The 21,304-nt window shown below is 40.7% G+C and overlaps 1 protein-coding gene across 2 annotated transcripts in view; it reads left to right on the top strand.

The window, feature by feature from the left end:
• DNAH6 (dynein axonemal heavy chain 6) overlaps positions 1-21,304 on the top strand; it is a 325,727-nt gene that overhangs the window by 285,094 nt on the left and 19,329 nt on the right. For both annotated transcript variants that reach the window (XM_024242264.2, XM_054547993.1), the window contains 5 exons: positions 1,767-1,855; positions 2,657-2,803; positions 4,209-4,347; positions 11,769-11,888; positions 19,056-19,177. In XM_024242264.2, coding sequence (XP_024098032.2) covers positions 1,767-1,855; positions 2,657-2,803; positions 4,209-4,347; positions 11,769-11,888; positions 19,056-19,177 — 617 coding nt within the window. The remainder of the gene's footprint in view (positions 1-1,766; positions 1,856-2,656; positions 2,804-4,208; positions 4,348-11,768; positions 11,889-19,055; positions 19,178-21,304) is intronic.

Genomic DNA, 21,304 nt, shown 5'->3' with positions numbered 1-21,304 from the left:
TGAAGCCAGCTGAAGTAGTTTGTGTATTTTAAGTGCTTACTAAACTTAAGTGGATAGAAAAAATCCTCTTCTGGCCCTTGCTATAATCATTTATCACCTAACCATTTAAGTTCTGATGTTTAACTTGAACCAGTATGAAATAAAATACATTCAGGTAATAAGCTGAAAATACAAGAGGAAGAAAAAGAAAAAAAAAAACAAAACGAATAAAACCACAGGACTTGAAATCCTAACACCTCTGTAGAGTTCTGCCTCACCACTTCCTGACTGTGCATGTCATATCTTTCTTCTGGGCCAGTCTCCTCAGCTGTAAAATGACTACACGACATCATCATGAAAAGTCCTGTACTAAGATGATTTCTAAGATGTCCAGCCCTAAAATACTATGATGTCTATGAAGGTTAAGAAGCTTGGTGCTTTTGCAATTATAAGAACAAAAGTATGGAAAAAATCCTTCTCCAAACCTGGCCGCCTTCTTTCTTTGGTTTTTTGGTTACTGAAACCATTGGCCCTAAAACTTTGGTTGTTGTTTGACTTCTTTGCCTAATAGTTTTTACTATGCAAGCAGTGTTAATGTTGCTCTAGAATTTGGTAGAACTAACTTTTAATTTGGGCTATTTAATGTGGCTTGTGAATTTAGATTACCACACCAAGAAGCATGAAATCAGCTTTGATTTGCTGTCATTCATTCCATAAATAATTAAGGACCTACTATGTATCATATATTGTTCTAGGATATGTTGATGAACAAAACAACCATAGATATTTGTCCTCATAGTTTCCATTGTAGTTGGGGGGGAGACAGACAAAGAATAAACCACATGGTAAATAAGTAACATATACGTTGTGTTAGAACATGGTTGTGCTTTGGAAAAAATAACAAGGAGAGTAAGGTAAGGAGGATCAGAAAGATTGAGATGGGATATGAGTAGGGAGCAAGGAAGATAGCAATTTTAACTGGTTTAATCTGAGTAGTCCTCTTTGAGAAGGTGATATTTGACCAAGACATGAAGAAAGTGAGGGAATCTGAGGGAACAGCCAGTGCAAAGGCCCTAGTGAGAGAGCCAGCCTAGCGTGTTTGAGAAACAGCACAATATGTGCTTAAGAACCAATGCCAAGGAAGTTGTCCTTGGATGATGCCTGTGTCTTCCTATGATGGGAACAATGATTTTTCCAACTTTACTTTGGCCTTTTGAACCTACAGTGGAGCTCATTCTTTCTTGGGTCCTCTGTCCATAGCTCAGAAAGTAAGTGCATAGACTTAACGTGCTAATGCCACACATGGGGTCTCTCCATATCCTTGCTCCCTTGTTTCCTTTGCAACTTTTCTGCTGAGGGGAGAATTCTTTTCTCAGTAGGGCTTTTTGGCCATTTTCATGCAACTTGTGTTAAATTGAACGGTCAAAAAATCCTCATGAGAATAAATACATGGGCAATAACTGCCCTCTTTTTCAACTGAAAATGTTTCCCATTTCAAAGATAAGGCCCTTAATAGTTCAGCAAGTATTAAAAATTAACGTGTTCCTAATTTATTTACCCAAATGTGCCTGCTTCTAGACTGCCAAACCTTCCTAACATGAAATTTCTAAAACAATGCATCTTACTCCCGTTTAGAAAGTTTACAATATACTTGTAATGGATTAACTAGGTCTTTAAACAAAGCTTATAGCATTTTTTCCTTCTCTAGAATAATCATTTCTTATAGAAAAGTGCTACTACCAACTAAACATTTTCCTTTTTGGTTGTTTTATCTTTGTTTTAAACAGATACTGCTATCAAGGACACTTTTCGACTTTTTTTAAGCTCCATGCCTAGTAATACATTTCCTGTTACAGTTCTTCAAAATTCTGTCAAGGTAATGTATGCATATGGTTGGAACAATGTGAAATGGTTGGTTTCAGAATATTCACCTAGTGCCTCCCAGGAGATCAGAGCCTGCACAGAAGCATGTGGTGGTCTGTGTGGCCAGCATGGGGAGGTGAAGTCAGTATCTTTTCACCTATAACAAGCAGAGAAACGATTTCCCAACCCCATCCTTGCATATTCTAGTCCTATGGGTCATTCAGCTCTCCCAGCTGTCACCCTAACAAGAAAATGTTAAGGGTACAGAGTGATGAGAAGAGAACCCCTTCCAGAGTTAAGGGAATGTTTCAGCATTTGAGAGACAGGAAGGCCTACAAGCCATACTAGTATGGCTGCTGGATTTCAATGCTGGAAATTTATGATCTGTGGCAAGCCTCTGCATATGAGGAACAAGAGGTGCTTCTTCCCTCCCTGTCCCATGTCATGGGACATCAGGGGACAAACTATGGAACAATGCCCTATGTTGGGATGATGCAAAATTCAATGAGGAAACCCTGAGCATGCTTTCTGACCTGTGTTTAGAAAAAATGGACACTAAATGGAAGTGTCTGAGGTTCTTGTCATGTGGTTCAACCACTGTAGGTCTGAGAACCCTGCCATTCCCTATTCTCCCTGGACTGTGCCTGAGCAAGATAATCAAAGCAGGCTCGAACATGCCAGGAATGGTCCCCACCTCCCCATGAACATCAGCTACCTACATCATTTCAATGGCTTCAGTCTATGTGTGTTATTCAGAAATAATGCAAATCTATAAAATCACTCTCTCTGCCACGTATATTCTATCTAAATCCAGGTGACCAATGAGCCTCCAAAAGGCTTACGTGCAAATATCAGACGAGCATTTACTGAAATGACACCTTCGTTTTTTGAAGAAAATATACTTGGAAAAAAATGGAGACAAATAATATTTGGCATTTGTTTCTTCCATGCAATTATTCAGGTACACTCAACTCTGCTTTTTAATGGCAACAAGGAAGTGTATTATGAAATAAATAAATAGTAATAATTAAGTGAAAGCTTATAAATGTCATTGTGAAATGCTGAAGGCCCCATTCTGTGTCTGAACCCAAGTTGTTTTCATTCAATTTCTATACTCCCCTTGCCTCCGTATTTCACAGCTTCAGCTCTCACCTCTTGTCTGATCTGCCTACAGAATACCATCAATTGGATGAATGCAGTAGGTTCAATTAAGTTCAACAAGCACAAAATAGATTTCCTCATAGGTGGCATATTTACTATATTAGCTTCCCGGTTTTCAAATGTGTGTGGTCTACAGAGAAAGAAAGAAAGAAAGAAAGAATGAATGAATGAATGAATGAATGAATGAATCAGACTGTACATAGTGGCTCATCCTTGTAATCCCAACATTTTGGGAGGCCAACGTGGGCAGTTCGCTTGAGCCCAGGAGTTCCAGACCAGTCTGGGCAACACAGCGAAACCCCATCTCTACAAAAGTTTAAAAAAATACCCAGGCATGGTGGCACACACCTGTAGTCCCAGCTACTCAGGAGGCTGAGGTGGGAGGATTGCTTGAGCCTGGGAGGTCAAGGCTGAATGAACAGTGATCGTGCCACTGCACTCTAGCCTGGGTGACAGAGAAAGACTGTCTCAAAAAAAAAAAAAAAGAAAGAAAAGAAGCCAGATATAAGATAAATAGGTTAAAAGGTCTTAGAGGAGGTCTGACAGGTTGGGATCAGAGGTTCTGGGTGAGGCCCTTGTTCCGCTAACAAAAGCAGCTGAGATGAGGAGGTAGTTTAAGCTTTAGGAAAATTTTGAGATCAAGAGCTGGGAACTTGGAATCAAACCTCTGGCATAATTATCAGTTTCAAATTTAAGAAATTAAGGTAGGATAGGGAGATAACAAAGGAAGTTGGGGGAGGATTTCATGATGGTATGCCATGAAACAAAAAATATGATTCTGTGTGTGGCATAACTGAAAAATCATGGACAGACTCCTTAAAACAGTAGGGAGTAGCTCTCTCCACCAGATGGATGATTACAGGGTCAGTATTCTTATGCCAAAAGACTGTAGGTGAAATTTTTTTTTCCTACTTTGATGAGAAAATGCTTTATTTTATCCCAAAGGAAAAATGTTCTTTTGACAGGTCTATCAGATTTCTGGTAATAGCAAATCTTCTTTTGGAAATATGGGGAGGAGCCAGTATGGAAGGAAGAGGTGCTTCCTCTGTCTGGTGAAAGCCTAGCTGAAGTCGAGCCACATGATTTTACTGATTTTGCAGTGTGGGGATGCCCAATTTCAATGGAAAGTTCTTTAGTTTCCAATATTTTACACAAAATTAATTTTATCAAATTTTATTTCAGACCATTTTCATTTTTCATTTTAGGAGAGAAAGAAGTTTGGCCCCCTTGGTTGGAATATCTGCTATGAATTTAATGACAGTGACAGGGAATGTGCTTTACTGAACCTCAATCTCTATTGTAAAGAAGGAAAGATTCCCTGGGATGCACTAATTTACATTACTGGTGAGTACATCCTTGTGGCCAGGGCTTCCATCTATGTACCACAAAGTTGTTGGTTTACTCCCACCTGGCAGTTACAAAGATGGTGTCCTCCCCCAGTGTTTAATGGTGGTGATGATGATTTTTGATGTTCCTTGTGTGAAGACAAGATTGTGACAAGAACATATAAGGACATCATGAGAATAGTCACACATAGAAAATGGGACAGCTGCTTTGTCAAATAATAATAATAGGAAAAATAGTGCTTACTACATGCCAAGCACTATTTTAAGCACTTCCCAAGAATTAGCAGATTTAATCCTCATAACAACCTTACAATGTGAGGACTGTTATTATCACCGTGCTACACATGAGAAAACTGAGGCACACCATTTACAAAGTGCTGGGGCCAAGCTTTGAACCCAAACAGTGTAACCTCCAGAGTCCATGATTCAAAAGAACCTGAACATTAATTGACTAGTAGAGACCTGTTAATTCACATATACCTGTGAAAAAGGAAAAATCTTTCAGGAATTAAATTTTTGGTAAATATTAACTGTGACTACATAGGGATCTTGTTGCCAAAATTAGAACCAATTTGGACCATGTGGGCTCAAGTAGTAAGGGAGAGGATATTTGCACTGGGAAGTGGGGGAAGGAGGAGCTCTGAAAAGAGACAGAAAGGAAATCGATGATTTTCATTGGCAAGTAAGGGAAATGGAGAACAGCAGAAGGATATCAGGTGATCTAGAGCCTAAAAGGTAAAATGAAACCTTAAAACATGTTTGAGATGAAGGCAGCAAAATAACAGTAAAAATAGATTAGGACCAGTCCCCAGAGTGAACCAATAGGGAAAGGCCTGGAGTTTGGGAGGTTATTTTGTACTCCTGCCCCAAGCCATCCCAATGGGGCCAAAATTGCTTAGCAAAGTGGTGATGTAGGCAAAATTGTTCTCTGGTATCCTCTGCTTACCCTGAGTTTTCCTGTTTCTCATTTTCCTTTTCCTTCTCCCTCTCCTAGAATCCTTGATGTTTCAGGTTACCTCAGTCTCTACTGCTGTGGAAGTAATTCTGGAGGTAAAAAGTAATTTGCCAGACTGATCTATAGATTTAATGCAATCCCTATGTAACAGCAGACTGTTACACCCAGATCAACTAGCATGTTGCAGGAATTGATAAGCTGATTATAAAATTCATATGAAAATGTGAAGGGCCTCAAATGGCAAGAACAATCTTGAAAAAAAGAATGAAGCAAAAGAGTAACGTTTCCCAATTTCAAAACTTACTGCAAAATTATAACAAGTCATTGTGGCACTGGCATAAGAATAGACATAGATTTTGACTTGGCAGTGGTGACCATAGCTTTATCACATTTTTTGTTTCTGGCATGAAGGGAGCAGAGCCTTTATCAGGTCCATTTCTTTTTATGTGGCACCCATCCACTGTTCCCTCCAGGCCAGCACCTAGTCTTGGTCAGAAGAGTCTCAGAGCTGTCAGAAAGTTGCGCTGAAGAAAACAGGACATCTCAGCAACAAATATCCCAAAGTATTGCTGTAAATAAGACTGATTTTATGGGAAAATTAAGAAAGGTGTTCAGTTCTTACAAATTTGGATCTTCAATCTGTGTTGAAAATTCCATTTCTGGATCTAGTTTGAGGCACTAAGAAGGATAAGACATCAATTTGCAAGGAGCCCTTGCCAGGGTAACATCAATTCTGCTAAAATGAAGCAGAACAAGCATCAGATTTACAGTGAAGCTTGTGTGGAAGAATGGCGAAATATTGATACTTTACAAAAAGTTTATAAGGACAATGCCCCAATCAAATCAGTGGCAGTTTATAAATGGATAACTAGTTTTAAGAAGGGCCAAAACAGTGTTGAAGATGAAGCCCACAACAGCAGCCCATCCACATCAATTTGCAAAGAAAAAAATAATCTTATTCATGCCCTCACTGAAGCGCACCAACAATTAACAGCAGAAACAACAGCCAACACCATAGACATCTCAATAGGTTCATTTTACACAATTTTGACTGAAAATTAAACTTGAGCAAACTTTCCACTCAATAGGTGCCAAAACTCTTAGATCCAGATCAGAGGCAGATAAGAGCAAAGCTTTCAGTGGAAATTTAAACAAGTGCAGTCAAGATCCTAAAGCATTTCTCTGAAGAATTATAACAGGAAATGGAGCATGACTTTACCAGTACAATCCTGCAGACAAAGCACAATCAAAGCCATGGCTACCAAGGGATGGAAGTGGTCCAGTCAAAGCAAAAGCAGACTAGTCAAGAACAAAGCTCATGGCAACAGTTTTTTGGAATGCTCAAGGCATTTTGCTTCTTGATGTTCTGGAGGGCCAAAGAATGATAACATCTGCTTATTATGGGAGTATTTTTAAAAAGTTAGCCAAAGCTTTAGCAGGAAAATGCCTAAGAACACTTCACCAGAGAGTCCTTCTCCACTCCAACAATGCTATTCAGGCCTCTCATCAAACTAGAGCACTTTTGCAAGAGTTTTTATGGGAAATCATTAGGTATTCACTTTACGGACCTAATTTGGCTCCCTCTGACTTCCGTGTTTCCTAATATTAAAATTTTGTTAAAGGGCACCCATTTTTCTTCGGTTAATATAAAAAAAGACTGCAATGACATGGTTAAACTCCCAAGACCATCAGTTCTTTAGGGATGGACTGAATGGCTGGTATCATTGCTTACAAAAATGTCTTGAATTGATGGACCTTGTGTTGAGAAATAATATATATGTTTTTTTAAAAACAATAGGCTTATAAATCAATGGAACAGAATTGAGAATCCAAAAATGACTTTTATATTTATGACCACTGATTTTCAACAAAGGTGCCAAGGCAATTCAATGGAGGAAGGATAGTCTTTTCATTACATGATGCTGGGGCAATTGGGTGTCCATGAACAAAAGGATAAATTTGGACCTTTATACCATACACAAAAATTAATTCAAAATGGGTGACAGACCTACAATTAACAGATAAAGGTAAATCTCTTAGAGGAGAGCTTTGGAGTAAATTGTGATTTGGGGTTAGTCACTGACTTCCGAGATATGACACAAAAAAGAAAACATAAATTGGACTTCATCAACATCTAAAACTTTTACACTTCAACACACACTGTCAAGAAAGTGAAAACATAAGACACAGACTGAGAGAAAATATTTGCAAATCATATATCTGATAAGGGCTTGTATCCAAAGTATATAAAGACCTCTTACAACTCAACAATAAGAAAAATAACTCAATATTAAAATGGTTGAAGATTTTATTTGAATAGACATTTCACCAAAGAAGACATACAAATGCCCAGTAAGCACATGAGAAGATGCTCAATTTGTCATGAGGGAAATGAAAGTTAAATCTCTAATGAAATGCCGCTTCACACCTACTAGGATGACTATAATTTTAAAAGACAATAACAAATGCTGGTGAGCATATGAGAAAATTGGAACCCTCATACCTGCTGGTGGCAATGTAAAATTGTCCTGCTGCTTTGAAAACATTTTTAAATAAAGTTGCCATATGACTTAGCAATTCTACTCCCAGATATGTACTTAGAAAAAATTAAAACATATGTCCTCACAAAAACCTGTACACAAGGCCGGGCGCAGTGGCTCACGCCTGTAATCCCAGCACTTTGGGAGGCCCAGGCGGGCGGATCATGAGGTCAGGAGTTCGAGACCAGCCTGGCCAACATGGTGAAACCCTGTCTCTACTAAAGATACAAAAATTAGCTGGGTGTGGTAGTGCACACCTGTAATCCCAGCTACTCAGGAGGCTGGAGCAGGAGAATCACTTGAAACCAGAAGGCGGATGTTGCAGTGAGCTGAGATCACACCACTGCACTCCAGCCTGAGTGAAAGAGTGAAACTCCATCTCAAAAACAAACAAACAAACAAAAAACAACAAAAACAAAACTTGTACACAAATGTTCATAACAGCATTGTTCATAATGGCCAAAAATGTCCATTAACTGGTAAATGGCTAAGTAAAATATGGCATATCCATAAATAGAATATTATTCCACCATAAAAAGGAATAAAGTACTGATACATACAACAACATAAATAAATCCCAAAAACATTATGCTAAGTAAAAGAAGCCAGACACAAAAGCCCACAAGTACAATTCTATGTATGTGAAATTTCCAGACTAGTCAATTCTATAGAGATGGAAAGTAGTTCAGTGGTTTCATGGGATAGGGAGTAGACATGGGGACTGACTGACTGCAAATGGACACAAGATTTCTTTTGGGGGGAAATGGAAATGTTCTAAAATTAGATTGCAATGATGGTTGGACAACTCTGTAAATTTACCAAAAATTAATGAATTTTTATATATATATAATTATATAGGAATAGATATATTTTCAATATATATTCTTTTATATATAAGTTTTATGTGAATTTTATGGTTTTTTAAATTATATCTCATTGAAACTCATTTTTTAAAAAAGATAGGAGTAAAAAGACAATGCTTTATCCAGGTGGCAATACTTGCTAATGGTGAGTTTTTTAGGCATTCGTTTATGGATTAATTCAGAAAATATTGATTAGTACTATTATGATAGATGCTGGATATCAAAGATGACATAGTCTCTGCCTACCAAAAGCTGATGGAGATAATCATTCGTAGTAGCCAAAATATGGAAACAACCCCAATGTCCATCAACATATAAATGGATACAGGAAGTATACTATATACATACAACGGAATACTATTTATCCTTAGAAAAGAAAGAAATCCTACCATTTGTGACAACATGGATGGACCTGACTGACATTATGCTAAGTGAAATAAGTTAGTCACAGAAGGACAAATACTGCATTATTCCTCTTATATGAGGCCTCTATAATAGTCAAAAGTCTAGAAGTAGACAAGAGAATGGTGAGTATCACAGGATAGAGGGAGGAGGAAAATGGGGAGTTGTTATTCAGTAAGCATAAAATTATAGTTATACAACATGAGTAAGTTACAGAGATCTGTTGTACAATATAGCACTTACAGTTAATCATAAGGTATTTTGTACTTTAATTTATCAAGAGAGTAGATTTCATGTTAAGTATTCTAACCAAAATAAAAAAGTGGGTGGCACAAAGAAATTGTCGGAGGTCATGGATATGTTTACCATATGGATTGTGGAGATAGCAACATAAGTATATACATATGTCAAAACTCACCAGGTTGTTTACATTAATTATGTGCAGTTTTTTGGATACCAATGATACCTCAATAAAGGTGTGGGAGTGACGGGAGGCCAACAGTATGTGGGACATGGCACTACTAGAGAAACAGTTAGTAGCTCCAAAAGAGGAAGTGTGTATGGAGGGCAGTTGTGTCTTCAACAACACTAAAAAAGGTAAGCCGGGGGCATATCCTGAAAGGCGTATGGGTCTTGATAATAAATTTTGCTCTAACTTACAAACACTGGTTAGCAATTATGGTCTTTTAGGTTAGGAAGAGGTGCAACAATTCACAAAGCTATAATAAAAGCAAAATGAGGGATTGAACATGGAGATATAGCAATACCCATGGGAAAACTAGACAGGAGAGAATAAACAGAAATATTTAGGAGGCTTTAAATACTGGAAGGTGTTTGGGATTGGAGGAGGACCTTCAGATTTTATAGTGTAGGTTACAGCAATACATATATCCAGGAGTGGTATTGGGGGTGGATCTGGGCTCAAAGTTGGCAAAGACAAAGTCAAACTTCAGGCCTCTCCAGTTTTTATTGGACCATCCCCAAGCTAGCCCACAGGGATGGAAAAGGAAGAGAAAGGGGAAGCCACTATGTTGGGTTCTGCAATGGTACCCACAGGAACCATGACGCTGGGGCCAGACCAGGCGGTGGCATGGATGGCGGACACCACACACACACATGCACACACACACGTACACACACACGGGCGTGCACACACACACACAGTCCCTCTTCTAAGAAGACCAAAGCCAGAAGACTCCTTCTTGAAAGTGAGCTGTGAGTCATCTACCCTGAGTCAAAATGACAGAGTTCCTTGTTTGCTCAGTTTGACCCAAGAAAAAGAATAGAGTCAAATCTGGATGGAGAAGCACAAAATCTGTTGATTTGTAAGGAAAACACTTCTGTGCTGCTTGTCAAAATGCAGATATTTTAGTTAGAAACTTATTTTAGAATAATTTATGTTAGGATACCCTTCTTCCCCTGACATCATCATGCAATTGGAGAAACTAGAGCTTTATATTCCAGCACCAAGGACCCAAGAGGAGCTTCAAGTCAGACCATATTAGATGGACCCACGACAGAGATTTAACCCAACTTTATGTTCCAAGATTTCCCAGAGGGTTGCTAAAGAATACTCCTAGGAAGGTACAGAACATCTCCTTTTTACCTCTTGGAATTGCCAATACAGGGATTCAGCAACTTAACCATCAGCCCTAGTACCTACTTCCCTTCCCCTCTCCCTGAGTGGCTTATCCAACAAGACAGACAAGAGTTACTCCAACAGGAGAGGGAAGACAGGCATCTCTACAGGATATGCAGATGAAGACATTGCTGTCTTGGAATAAATAAATTATTGAGATTCCAAAGACTGAAATAACTTTGTCAACCAACCATCTCAGCTTGAAAGAGAAAGAAAAAACAATTTTTTCTTCCTGACATGATGAAAGAAATAGAGATGAGAATGGATCAACAGTTGGAGGATTCAGAAGTTGACGATGTTGGTATCACAAGTGAAATCCTTCCAGGAACACTACAGTGGTGAATGGTGAATTGTAGCAATGGATCTGGAATTTTAAAGAAATTATATCAGCAATAGATTCCAGTGTGCTTTCTTGCTACACATAATTTTGGGATGACAATGGGGCACATGGAAAGTAGCTTCTCTGTGGAAAGAGAGATGGGATACCAATCAGTTATAATTCCTTATAATTACTGTGAAGTGAGTTGTCCCTTTTGCTTTGAATCTGTCTTTCCTCCTTACCCTGACAGCAGTAATTAATAAGGAATGTATAGAGGTTGAATGCCTTGCTACAAATACTTGATTACATTTTACTCATTGGCTCCGAAAGAAGCACTGTTTGATGGAAAGTGTGTATGTTTTAGAATACTGCAATCAATGATAAGACTCAAAGCCAATATTTCAAAGCAAAAGAACAAAAACAAAAAAGGAAATATGTAAATAGAGCTCAGTGGCTTTAGTTTCTGAAAACTAAAATAGCAAAATAATGAGAGTAGAGTACATATAGTAGATTTTTTCTACTTTTCAAAAATTGACTTCTATTATCTTTGAGGGGGGTGGTAGAAGGAAATTCTGTTGTGTGCTTTCCATTTTCAGTACCGAATAAATGTGTATATAAATAAACATTAAAATTTTTAAATTAGGTATGCCTATCAATTTTTTAAAAACAGCAATAATTTCAAAATACAAATTTCTTTTCAGGTGAAATTACTTATGGTGGTAGAGTCACAGACAGCTGGGATCAAAGATGCCTTCGTACTATCTTGAAAAGATTTTTTTCTCCTGAAACATTGGAAGAAGATTATAAATACTCTGAATCAGGTGAATGACTTTTCAATATTACAGAAAAGGCCTTTCCCAAGAAGATGTTGACAGGATCTCTCAGTTTCCCATCCAGGGGCTGTCTGTGTCGGGTCTCCACAACCCTGTTATAGCCACACCCTATCCCCATGCTTGGCCACCTTCAGAGCTGGTTTGATAGTAGGATCACAGAGGTACATAGTGCATGGTAACTACTTTGAATTACTTCAATTTTAAAGTTTATTGCACTGTGTCTAAATTTGTTTTCAATGTTATGTTCTAGTATATTTTGAATGTAATCAAATAAAACATCCAGACATAGTGGCACATGTCTTGTGGTCCCAGACACTCAGGAGGTTGAGGTAGGAGAATCACCTGAGCTCAGGAGTTCAAATCCAGCCTGGGCAACATAACAAGACCCAGTCTCTAAATCATAGTAAATATTATTATTACTACTATATAAAAGTTTTTAAAAAAATAAAGAAAATAAAATGTCTGTTACAGCAAGTTGAGTAAAAACCAGATCTGTGAGTTGGAGATAGCTCATTATGAGTCAGACAGCAAACAGATTAATTGTCCTGAGTGTTGATCCCCTTGGAAGGAGCAACTTGATTAGTACAAGCTCATAAAAGCTCCTACCATTGAGCATCAGTCAGAGCCGATAAGATTCAACTGTATATCCTGCGATCACTATAGATAGTTTAATTACCCTAGATTTCAATGTAGCTTTTAGTTTGGGGAATTAGGGCTGTTGTTGTTTATCAAACAAATATGAAAGCAATCTCTAACACAAGCATAAATTTAAGCCCTTAATGAGTTACACCTTTCGGCATAAATTTGGAGCCCTTCATGAGTTACACCTTTCAGCAGCATATCCCCGGATTTTCCGCATCTTTAAAATGCTCTGGAGAAGGCATCTGAAAAGTTAGGACAGTAATCAGATTCTCAAGGCCTGAAGAAAAGGTAACAAAACTAGACACAGCAATGAAAGCTTAGGGAAAATCAATCCCCCTTTCTACATGAGCCAGCTGATTGCAGCCACCATCTGCACCACGCAAAGAAAAATCAAACTTGGGGGGGAGGAGCCAAGATGGCCGAATAGGAACAGCTCCGGTCTACAGCTCCCAGCGCGAGCGACGCAGAAGACGGGTGATTTCTGCATTTCCATCTGAGGTACCGTGTTCATCTCACTAGGGAGTGCCAGACAGTGGGCTCAGGTCAGTGGGTGAGCGCACCGTGTGCCAGCCGAAGCAGGGGCGAGGCATTGCCTCACTCGGGAAGCGCAAGGGGTCAGGGAGTTCCCCTTCCAGGGGTGACAGACGGCACCTGGAAAATCGGGCCACTCCCACCCGAATACTGTGCTTTTCCGACGGGCTTAGGAAACGGTGCCCCAGGAGAGTATAGCCCGCACCTGGCTCAGAGGGTCCTACGCCCACGGAGTCTCGCTGATTGCTAGCACAGCAGTCTGAGATCAAACAGCAAGTCGGCAGCGAGGCTGGGGGAGGGGCGCACGCCATTGCCCAGGCTCCCTTAGGTAAACAAAGCAGCCTGGAAGCTTGAACTGGGTGGAGCCCACCACAGCTCAAGGAGGCCTGCCTGCCTCTGTAGGCTCCACCTCTGGGGGCAGGGAACAGACAAACAAAAAGACAGCAGTAACCTCTGCAGACTTAAATGTCCCTGTCTGACAGCTGTGAGGAGAGCAGTGGTTCTCCCAGCACACAGCTGGAGATCTGAGAACGGGCTGACTGCCTCCTCAAGTGGGTCCCTGACCCCTGACCCCCGAGCAGCCTAACTGGGAGGCACCCCCCAGCAGGGGCAGACTGACACCTCACATGGCCGGCCAGGTACTCCAACAGACCTGCAGCTGAGGGTTCTGTCTGTTAGAAGGAAAACTAACAGAAAGGACATCCACACCAAAAACCCATCTGTACATCACCATCATCAAAGACCAAAAGTAGATAAAACCACAAAGATGGGGAAAAAACAGAGCAGAAAAACTGGAAACTCTAAAAACCAGAGTACCTCTCCTCCTCCAAAGGAACGCAGTTCCTCACCAGCAACGGAACAAAGCTGGACGGAGAATGACTTTGACAAGCTGAGAGAAGAAGGCTTCAGACGATCAAATTACTCCGAGCTACGGGAGGATATTCAAACCAAAGGCAAAGAAGTTGAAAACTTTGAAAAAAATTTAGAAGAATGTATAACTAGAATAACCAATACAGAGAAGTGCTTAAAGGAGCTGATGGAGCTGAAAACCAAGGCTCGAGAACTACGTGAAGAATGCAGAAGCCTCAGGAGCCGATGCGATCAAATGGAAGAAAGGGTATCAGCCCTGGAAGATGAAATGAATGAAATGAAGCGAGAAGGGAAGTTTAGAGAAAAAAGAATAAAAAGAAACGAGCAAAGCCTCCAAGAAATGTGGGACTATGTGAAAAGACCAAATCTACGTCTGATTGGTGTACCTGAAAGTGACGGGGAGAATGGAAACAAGTTGGAAAACACTCTGCAGGATATTATCCAGGAGAACTTCCCCAATCTAGCAAGGCAGGCCAACATTCAGATTCAGGAAATACAGAGAACGCCACAAAGATACTCCTCGAGAAGAGCAACTCCAAGACACATAATTGTCAGATTCACCAAAGTTGAAATGAAGGAAAAAATGTTAAGGGCAGCCAGAGAGAAAGGTCGGGTTACCATCAAAGGGAAGCCCATCAGACTAACAGCGGATCTCTCGGCAGAAACCCTACAAGCCAGAAGAGAGTGGGGGCCAATATTCAACATTCTTAAAGAAAAGAATTTTCAACCCAGAATTTCATATCCTGCCAAACTAAGCTTCATAAGTGAAGGAGAAATAAAATCCTTTACAGACAAGCAAATGCTGAGAGATTTTGTCACCACCAGGCCTGCCCTAAAAGAGCTCCTGAAGGAAGCGCTAAACATGGAAAGGCACAACCGGTACCAGCCACTGCAAAATCATACCGAAATGTAAAGACCATCGAGACTAGGAAGAGACTGCATCAACTAACGAGCAAAATATCCAGCTAACATCATAATGACAGGATCAAATTCACACATAACAATATTAACTTTAAATGTAAATGGACTAAATGCTCCAATTAAAAGACACAGACTGGCAAATTGGATAAAGACTCAAGACCCATCAGTGTGCTGTATTCAGGAAACCCATCTCATGTGCAGAGACACACATAGGCTCAAAATAAAAGGATGGAGGAAGATCTACCAAGCAAATGGAAAACAAAAAAAGGCAGGGGTTGCAATCCTAGTCTCTGATAAAACAGACTTTAAACCAACAAAGATCAAAAGAGAGAAAGAAGGCCATTACATAATGGTAAAGGGATTAATTCAACAAGAAGAGCTAACTATCCTAAATATATATGCACCCAATACAGGAGCACCCAGATTCATAAAGCAAGTCCTGAGTGACCTACAAAGAGACTTAGACTCCCACACATTAATAATGGGAGACTTTAACACCCCACTATCAACATTAGACAGATCAACGAGACAGAAAGTCAACAAGGATACCCAGGAATTGAACTCAGCTCTGCACCAAGCGGACCTAATAGACATCTACAGAACTCTCCACCCCAAATCAACAGAATATACATTTTTTTCAGCACCACACCACACCTATTCCAAAATTGACCATATACTTGGAAGTAAAGCTCTCCTCAATAAATGTAAAAGAACAGAAATTGTAACAAACTGTCTCTCAGATCACAGTGCAATCAAACTAGAACTCAGGATTAAGAATCTCACTCAAAACCGCTCAACTACGTGGAAACTGAACAACCTGCTCCTGAATGACTACTGGGTACATAACGAAATGAAGGCAGAAATAAAGATGTTCTTTGAAACCAGCGAGAACCAAGACACAACATACCAGAATCTCTGGGATGCATTCAAAGCAGTGTGTAGAGGGAAATTTATAGCACTAAATGCCCACAAGAGAAAGCAGGAAAGATCCAAAATTGACACCCTAACATCACAATTAAAAGAACTAGAAAAGCAAGAGCAAACACATTCAAAAGCTAGCAGAAGGCAAGAAATAACTAAAATCAGAGCAGAACTGAAGGAAATAGAGACACAAAAAACCCTTCAAAAAATAAATGAATCCAGGAGCTGGTTTTTTGAAAGGATCAACAAAATTGATAGACCGCTAGCAAGATTAATAAAGAAAAAAAGAGAGAAGAATCAAATAGATGCAATAAAAAATGATAAAGGGGATATCACCACCAATCCCACAGAAATACAAACTACCATCAGAGAATATTACAAACACCTCTATGCAAATAAACTAGAAAATCTAGAAGAAATGGATAAATTCCTCAACACATACACCCTCCCAAGACTAAACCAGGAAGAAGTTGAATCTCTGAATAGACCAATAACAGGAGCTGAAATTGTGGCAATAATCAATAGCTTACCAACCAAAAAAAGTCCAGGTCCAGATGGATTCACAGCCGAATTCTACCAGAGGCACAAGGAGGAGCTGGTACCATTCCTTCTGAAACTATTCCAATCAATAGAAAAAGAGGGAATCCTCCCTAACTCATTTTATGAGGCCAGCATCATCCTGATACCAAAGCCTGGCAGAGACACAACAAAAAAAGAGAATTTTAGACCAATATCCTTGATGAACATTGATGCAAAAATCCTCAATAAAATACTGGCAAACAGAATCCAGCAGCACATCAAAAAGCTTATCCACCATGATCAAGTGGGCTTCATCCCTGGGATGCAAGGCTGGTTCAATATACGCAAATCAATAAATGTAATCCAGCATATAAACAGAACCAAAGACAAAAACCACATGATTATCTCAATAGATGCAGAAAAGGCCTTTGACAAAATTCAACAACCCTTCATGCTAAAAACTCTCAATAAATTAGGAATTGATGGGACGTATCTCAAAGTAATAAGAGCTATTTATGACAAACCCACAGCCAATATCATACTGAATGGGCAACAACTGGAAGCATTCCCTTTGAAAACTGGCACAAGACAGGGATGCCCTCTCTCACCACTTCTATTCAACATAGTGTTGGAAGTTCTGGCCAGGGCAATTAGGCAGGAGAAGGAAATCAAGGGTATTCAATTAGGAAAAGAGGAAGTCAAATTGTCCCTGTTTGCAGATGACATGATAGTATATCTAGAAAACCCCATTGTCTCAGCCCAAAATCTCCTTAAGCTGATAAGCAACTTCAGCAAAGTCTCAGGATACAAAATCAATGTGCAAAAATCACAAGCATTCTTATACGTCAATAACAGACAAACAGAGAGCCAAATCATGAGTGAACTCCCAATCACAATTGCTTCAAAGAGAATAAAATACCTAGGAATCCAACTTACAAGGGATGTGAAAGACCTCTTCAAGGAGAACTACAAACCACTGCTCAAGGAAATAAAAGAGGATACAAACAAATGGAAGAACATTCCATGCTCATGGGTAGGAAGAATCAATATCATGAAAATGGCCATCCTTCCCAAGGTAATTTACAGATTCAATGCCATCCCCATCAAGCTACCAATGACTTTCTTCACAGAATTGGAAAAAACTACTTTAAAGTTCATATGGAACCAAAAAAGAGCCCGCATCGCCAAGTCAATCCTAAGCCAAAAGAACAAAGCTGGAGGCATCACACTACCTGACTTCAAACTATACTACAAGGCTACAGTAACCAAAACAGCGTGGTACTGGTACCAAAACAGAGATATAGATCAATGGAACAGAACAGAGCCGTCAGAAATAATGCCACATATCTACAAGTATCTGATCTTTGACAAACCTGACAAAAACAAGAAATGGGGAAAGGATTCCCTATTTAATAAATGGTGCTGGGAAAACTGGCTAGCCATATGTAGAAAGCTGAAACTGGATCCCTTCCTTACACCTTATACAAAAATCAATTCAAGATGGATTAAAGACTTAAATGTTAGACCTAAAACCATAAAAACCCTAGAAGAAAACCTAGGCAATACCATTCAGGACATAGGCATGGGCAAGGACTTCATGTCTAAAACACCAAAAGCAATGGCAACAAAAGCCAAAATTGACAAATGGGATCTAATTAAACTCAAGAGCTTCTGCACAGCAAAAGAAACTACCATCAGAGTGAACAGGCAACCTACAAAATGGGAGAAAATTTTCGCAACCTACTCATCTGACAAAGGGCTAATATCCAGAATCTACAATGAACTCCAACAAATTTACAAGAAAAAAACAAACAACCCCATCAAAAAGTGGGCGAAGGACATGAACAGACACTTCTCAAAAGAAGACATTTATGCAGCCAAAAAACACATGAAAAAATGCTCACCATCACTGGCCATCAGAGAAATGCAAATCAAAACCACAATGAGATACCATCTCATACCAGTTAGAATGGCAATCATTAAAAAGTCAGGAAACAACAGGTGCTGGAGAGGATGTGGAGAAATAGGAACACTTTTACACTGTTGGTGGGACTGTAAACTAGTTCAACCCTTGTGGAAGTCAGTGTGGCGATTCCTCAGGGATCTAGAACTAGAAATTCCATTCGACCCAGCCATCCCATTGCTGGGTATATACCCAAAGGACTATAAATCATGCTGCTATAAAGACACATGCACACGTATGTTTATTGCGGCATTATTCACAATAGCAAAGACTTGGAACCAACGCAAATGTCCAACAATGATAGACTGGATTAAGAAAATGTGGCACATATACACCATGGAATACTATGCAGCCATAAAAAATGATGAGTTCACGTCCTTTGTAGGGACATGGATGAAATTGGAAATCATCATTCTCAGTAAACTATCGCAAGAACAAAAAACCAAACACCGCATATTCTCACTCATAGGTGGGAATTGAACAATGAGAACACATGGACACAGGAAGGGGAACATCACACTCTGGGGACTGTTGTGGGGTGGGGGGAGGTGGGAGGGATAGCATTGGGAGATATACCTAATGCTAGATGACGAGTTGGTGGGTGCAGCGCACCAGCATGGCACATGTATACATATGTAAGTTACCTGCACATTGCGCACATGTACCATAAAACCTAAAGTATAATAATAATAATAATAATAAAAGAAAAAAAAAAAAGAAAAATCAAACTTGGCAGTACAAAGCCAGTCTATCTGAGACATATTTGTCTTCTGTGTTTTTAATAACAGGCATCTATTTTGCACCCGTGGCTGACAGCCTACAAGAGTTTAAAGACTACATTGAAAATCTGCCTTTGATCGATGACCCAGAAATTTTTGGAATGCATGAAAATGCCAATCTAGTCTTCCAGGTATGTGGCCTTTCATCTTAAAATACATATTTATGTTGTGTATGTAAACTCAAAACATCAATAATCACCCCCACTCACTCTGGAAATTATAATCTTCCTAAATAAACAAATAAAATAATTGTTTCACCTTGACTTCAACATTTGGTTCCAATTTAGCCTGTTACCTCTGGGTCCTTCACAGAATCCTAAGGCCATCGTGCATTTTCCCTTTCACTGGCCAAGCCCCTCCATCTCCAGGCCTTCTGCCTAGTCCATCCATAACCTACCTGATCACAGTCCAACAATTACATGAAGATTTCAATAATAATACAACCCTCTCCCTTTGCCCTTCTTCTACCAGGCTGGGCACATTTGTGTCATATTACACAGAGGTCTGTGGATCCATACATGATTCAATTATAAAAATACAGTGACAAATTTCCAAAGCAGATAAAATAAAACACTGTTTATTAAAAGCATGGTCACAGTGCCAGATCATAACCCAGAGCAAACTGGGTTGTTTTACTCCTCTGTGTAAGACCTTGTGATGCTGCACCATTACCTAAGGGTAGTCCAAGCTCTTCAGCATGCACTTGAAGCTCTCCCATGACTTAGGCCTGCTCGGAGTCACCAGGCACCAGAACCAACCCCTGGACTTGGACTGGACCTAAAGAAGGAGTCAGTGAAGGAACCCCAGGGCACCACGTTCCTGCCATGGACCTCTGAGATCCTAGACACAGGAGTTCTTGTGACCCCCACAGACCTTTGGACTGGCAGGCAGAGCAGCCCAAAGAATAAGCAGAGGCACAGTTTGAACCCACACACAGCCCAGAAGGCTTTGCTGTGCTGTGCAGCTGCAGGATAACACTACCACAGACACTCATCCCCCAAGGCTCTCCACGTTACACTGAGTGGCTGCAGCTCCTGCTATCTGCCAGGCCAGGAAAGAGCAGGGCCTGGGTGTGCTCATGCCTCAAGACAGGCCCCACCACCACTGCTACAGGCCCTGCATCTATTCCATGCACCCCTTTGCCTGCTGGCCCCTCCCAAGACCACCTCCGAGGCCGCTCCTGTGGGAGAGTGCCCACAGCACAGCCTCCACGGCCCTGCCTGAGTGTTTTATTGGCAGCCCAGGAGTAGTTCACCACCCCCATTACAGCCAGTGCTTGACCTCTAGGGGCCAGGGTAAAAATCCACAGTTCTGGTCCCAACTCCCCAGGACTCAAGCACACCACCCAGGGATATCAAGTTGATATCTGTGGCCTGAGTTCGAGTAGGGGAACACAAAGAAGAGTATGGCACAGGTTTGTATGCCAGCACGGGAGCTGGTCACTCCTTTTTTTTTTTTTTTTTTTACTTTTTTTGTTTGTTTGTTTGTTTTTCGAGATGGAGTCTCGCTCTGTCGTTCAGGCTAGAGTGCAGTGGCACGATCTAGCTCACTGCAACCTCCACCTCCTGGGTTTGAGCAATTCTCCTGCCTCAGCCTCCCAAGTAGCTGGGATTACAGGTGCCCACCACCATGCCCAGCTAATTTTTGTATTTTTAGTAGAGATAGGGTTTCACCATGTTGATCAGGCTGGTCTCGAACTCCTGACCTCAGGCGATTCACCTGCCTCGGCCTCCCAAAGTGCTGGGATTACAGCTGTGAGCCACTGCGCCCAGCCCACCCCTCTTTCTCCAGGATGGGCATGGCCTAACAGCCACCACTTCTCCCTTACGGAGTTCCATAGCCCAGAATGCCTCGGCTGGCTCAGTGATCTGGACAAAAATGGCTTGAGACAAGCCTAGCTGGTTGGGCCTGCTACTTGGGCAGAGACTGGAGGGAGACCCACCAGGTGAGGGAGCATGAGCTGGGCAGGCCCCACAACGATCCACTGGGCTGAGAAGCCTAGGCAGCAGGTGCCATATTGGTTGTACACTGGCAGTGCCACTACCCTGTCCAGGAACCTCCACCTTTGAACAACTGCATCACCAAACCACCTGCAGACATACTCCACAACTCACTCTAACTTTGGCAAGCACAGGGGATGGGCAGTTACCTAAGGAGTAAAGGGTCCTCTAGAGACCGTCCTTGGTGCAAACCGCCCCTAAGAAAGGAGGGAGCCTACTCCACCAAAGCCCCACTTGGGACAAAGGAAATGGGGGTGT

Source organism: Pongo abelii, chromosome 12, assembly GCF_028885655.2.
Source record: "Pongo abelii isolate AG06213 chromosome 12, NHGRI_mPonAbe1-v2.0_pri, whole genome shotgun sequence".
Lineage (NCBI taxonomy): Eukaryota > Metazoa > Chordata > Mammalia > Primates > Hominidae > Pongo > Pongo abelii.
The sequence above is the reverse complement of the archived record's forward strand: the minus strand, read 5'-3'. Positions and strand labels throughout refer to the sequence as shown.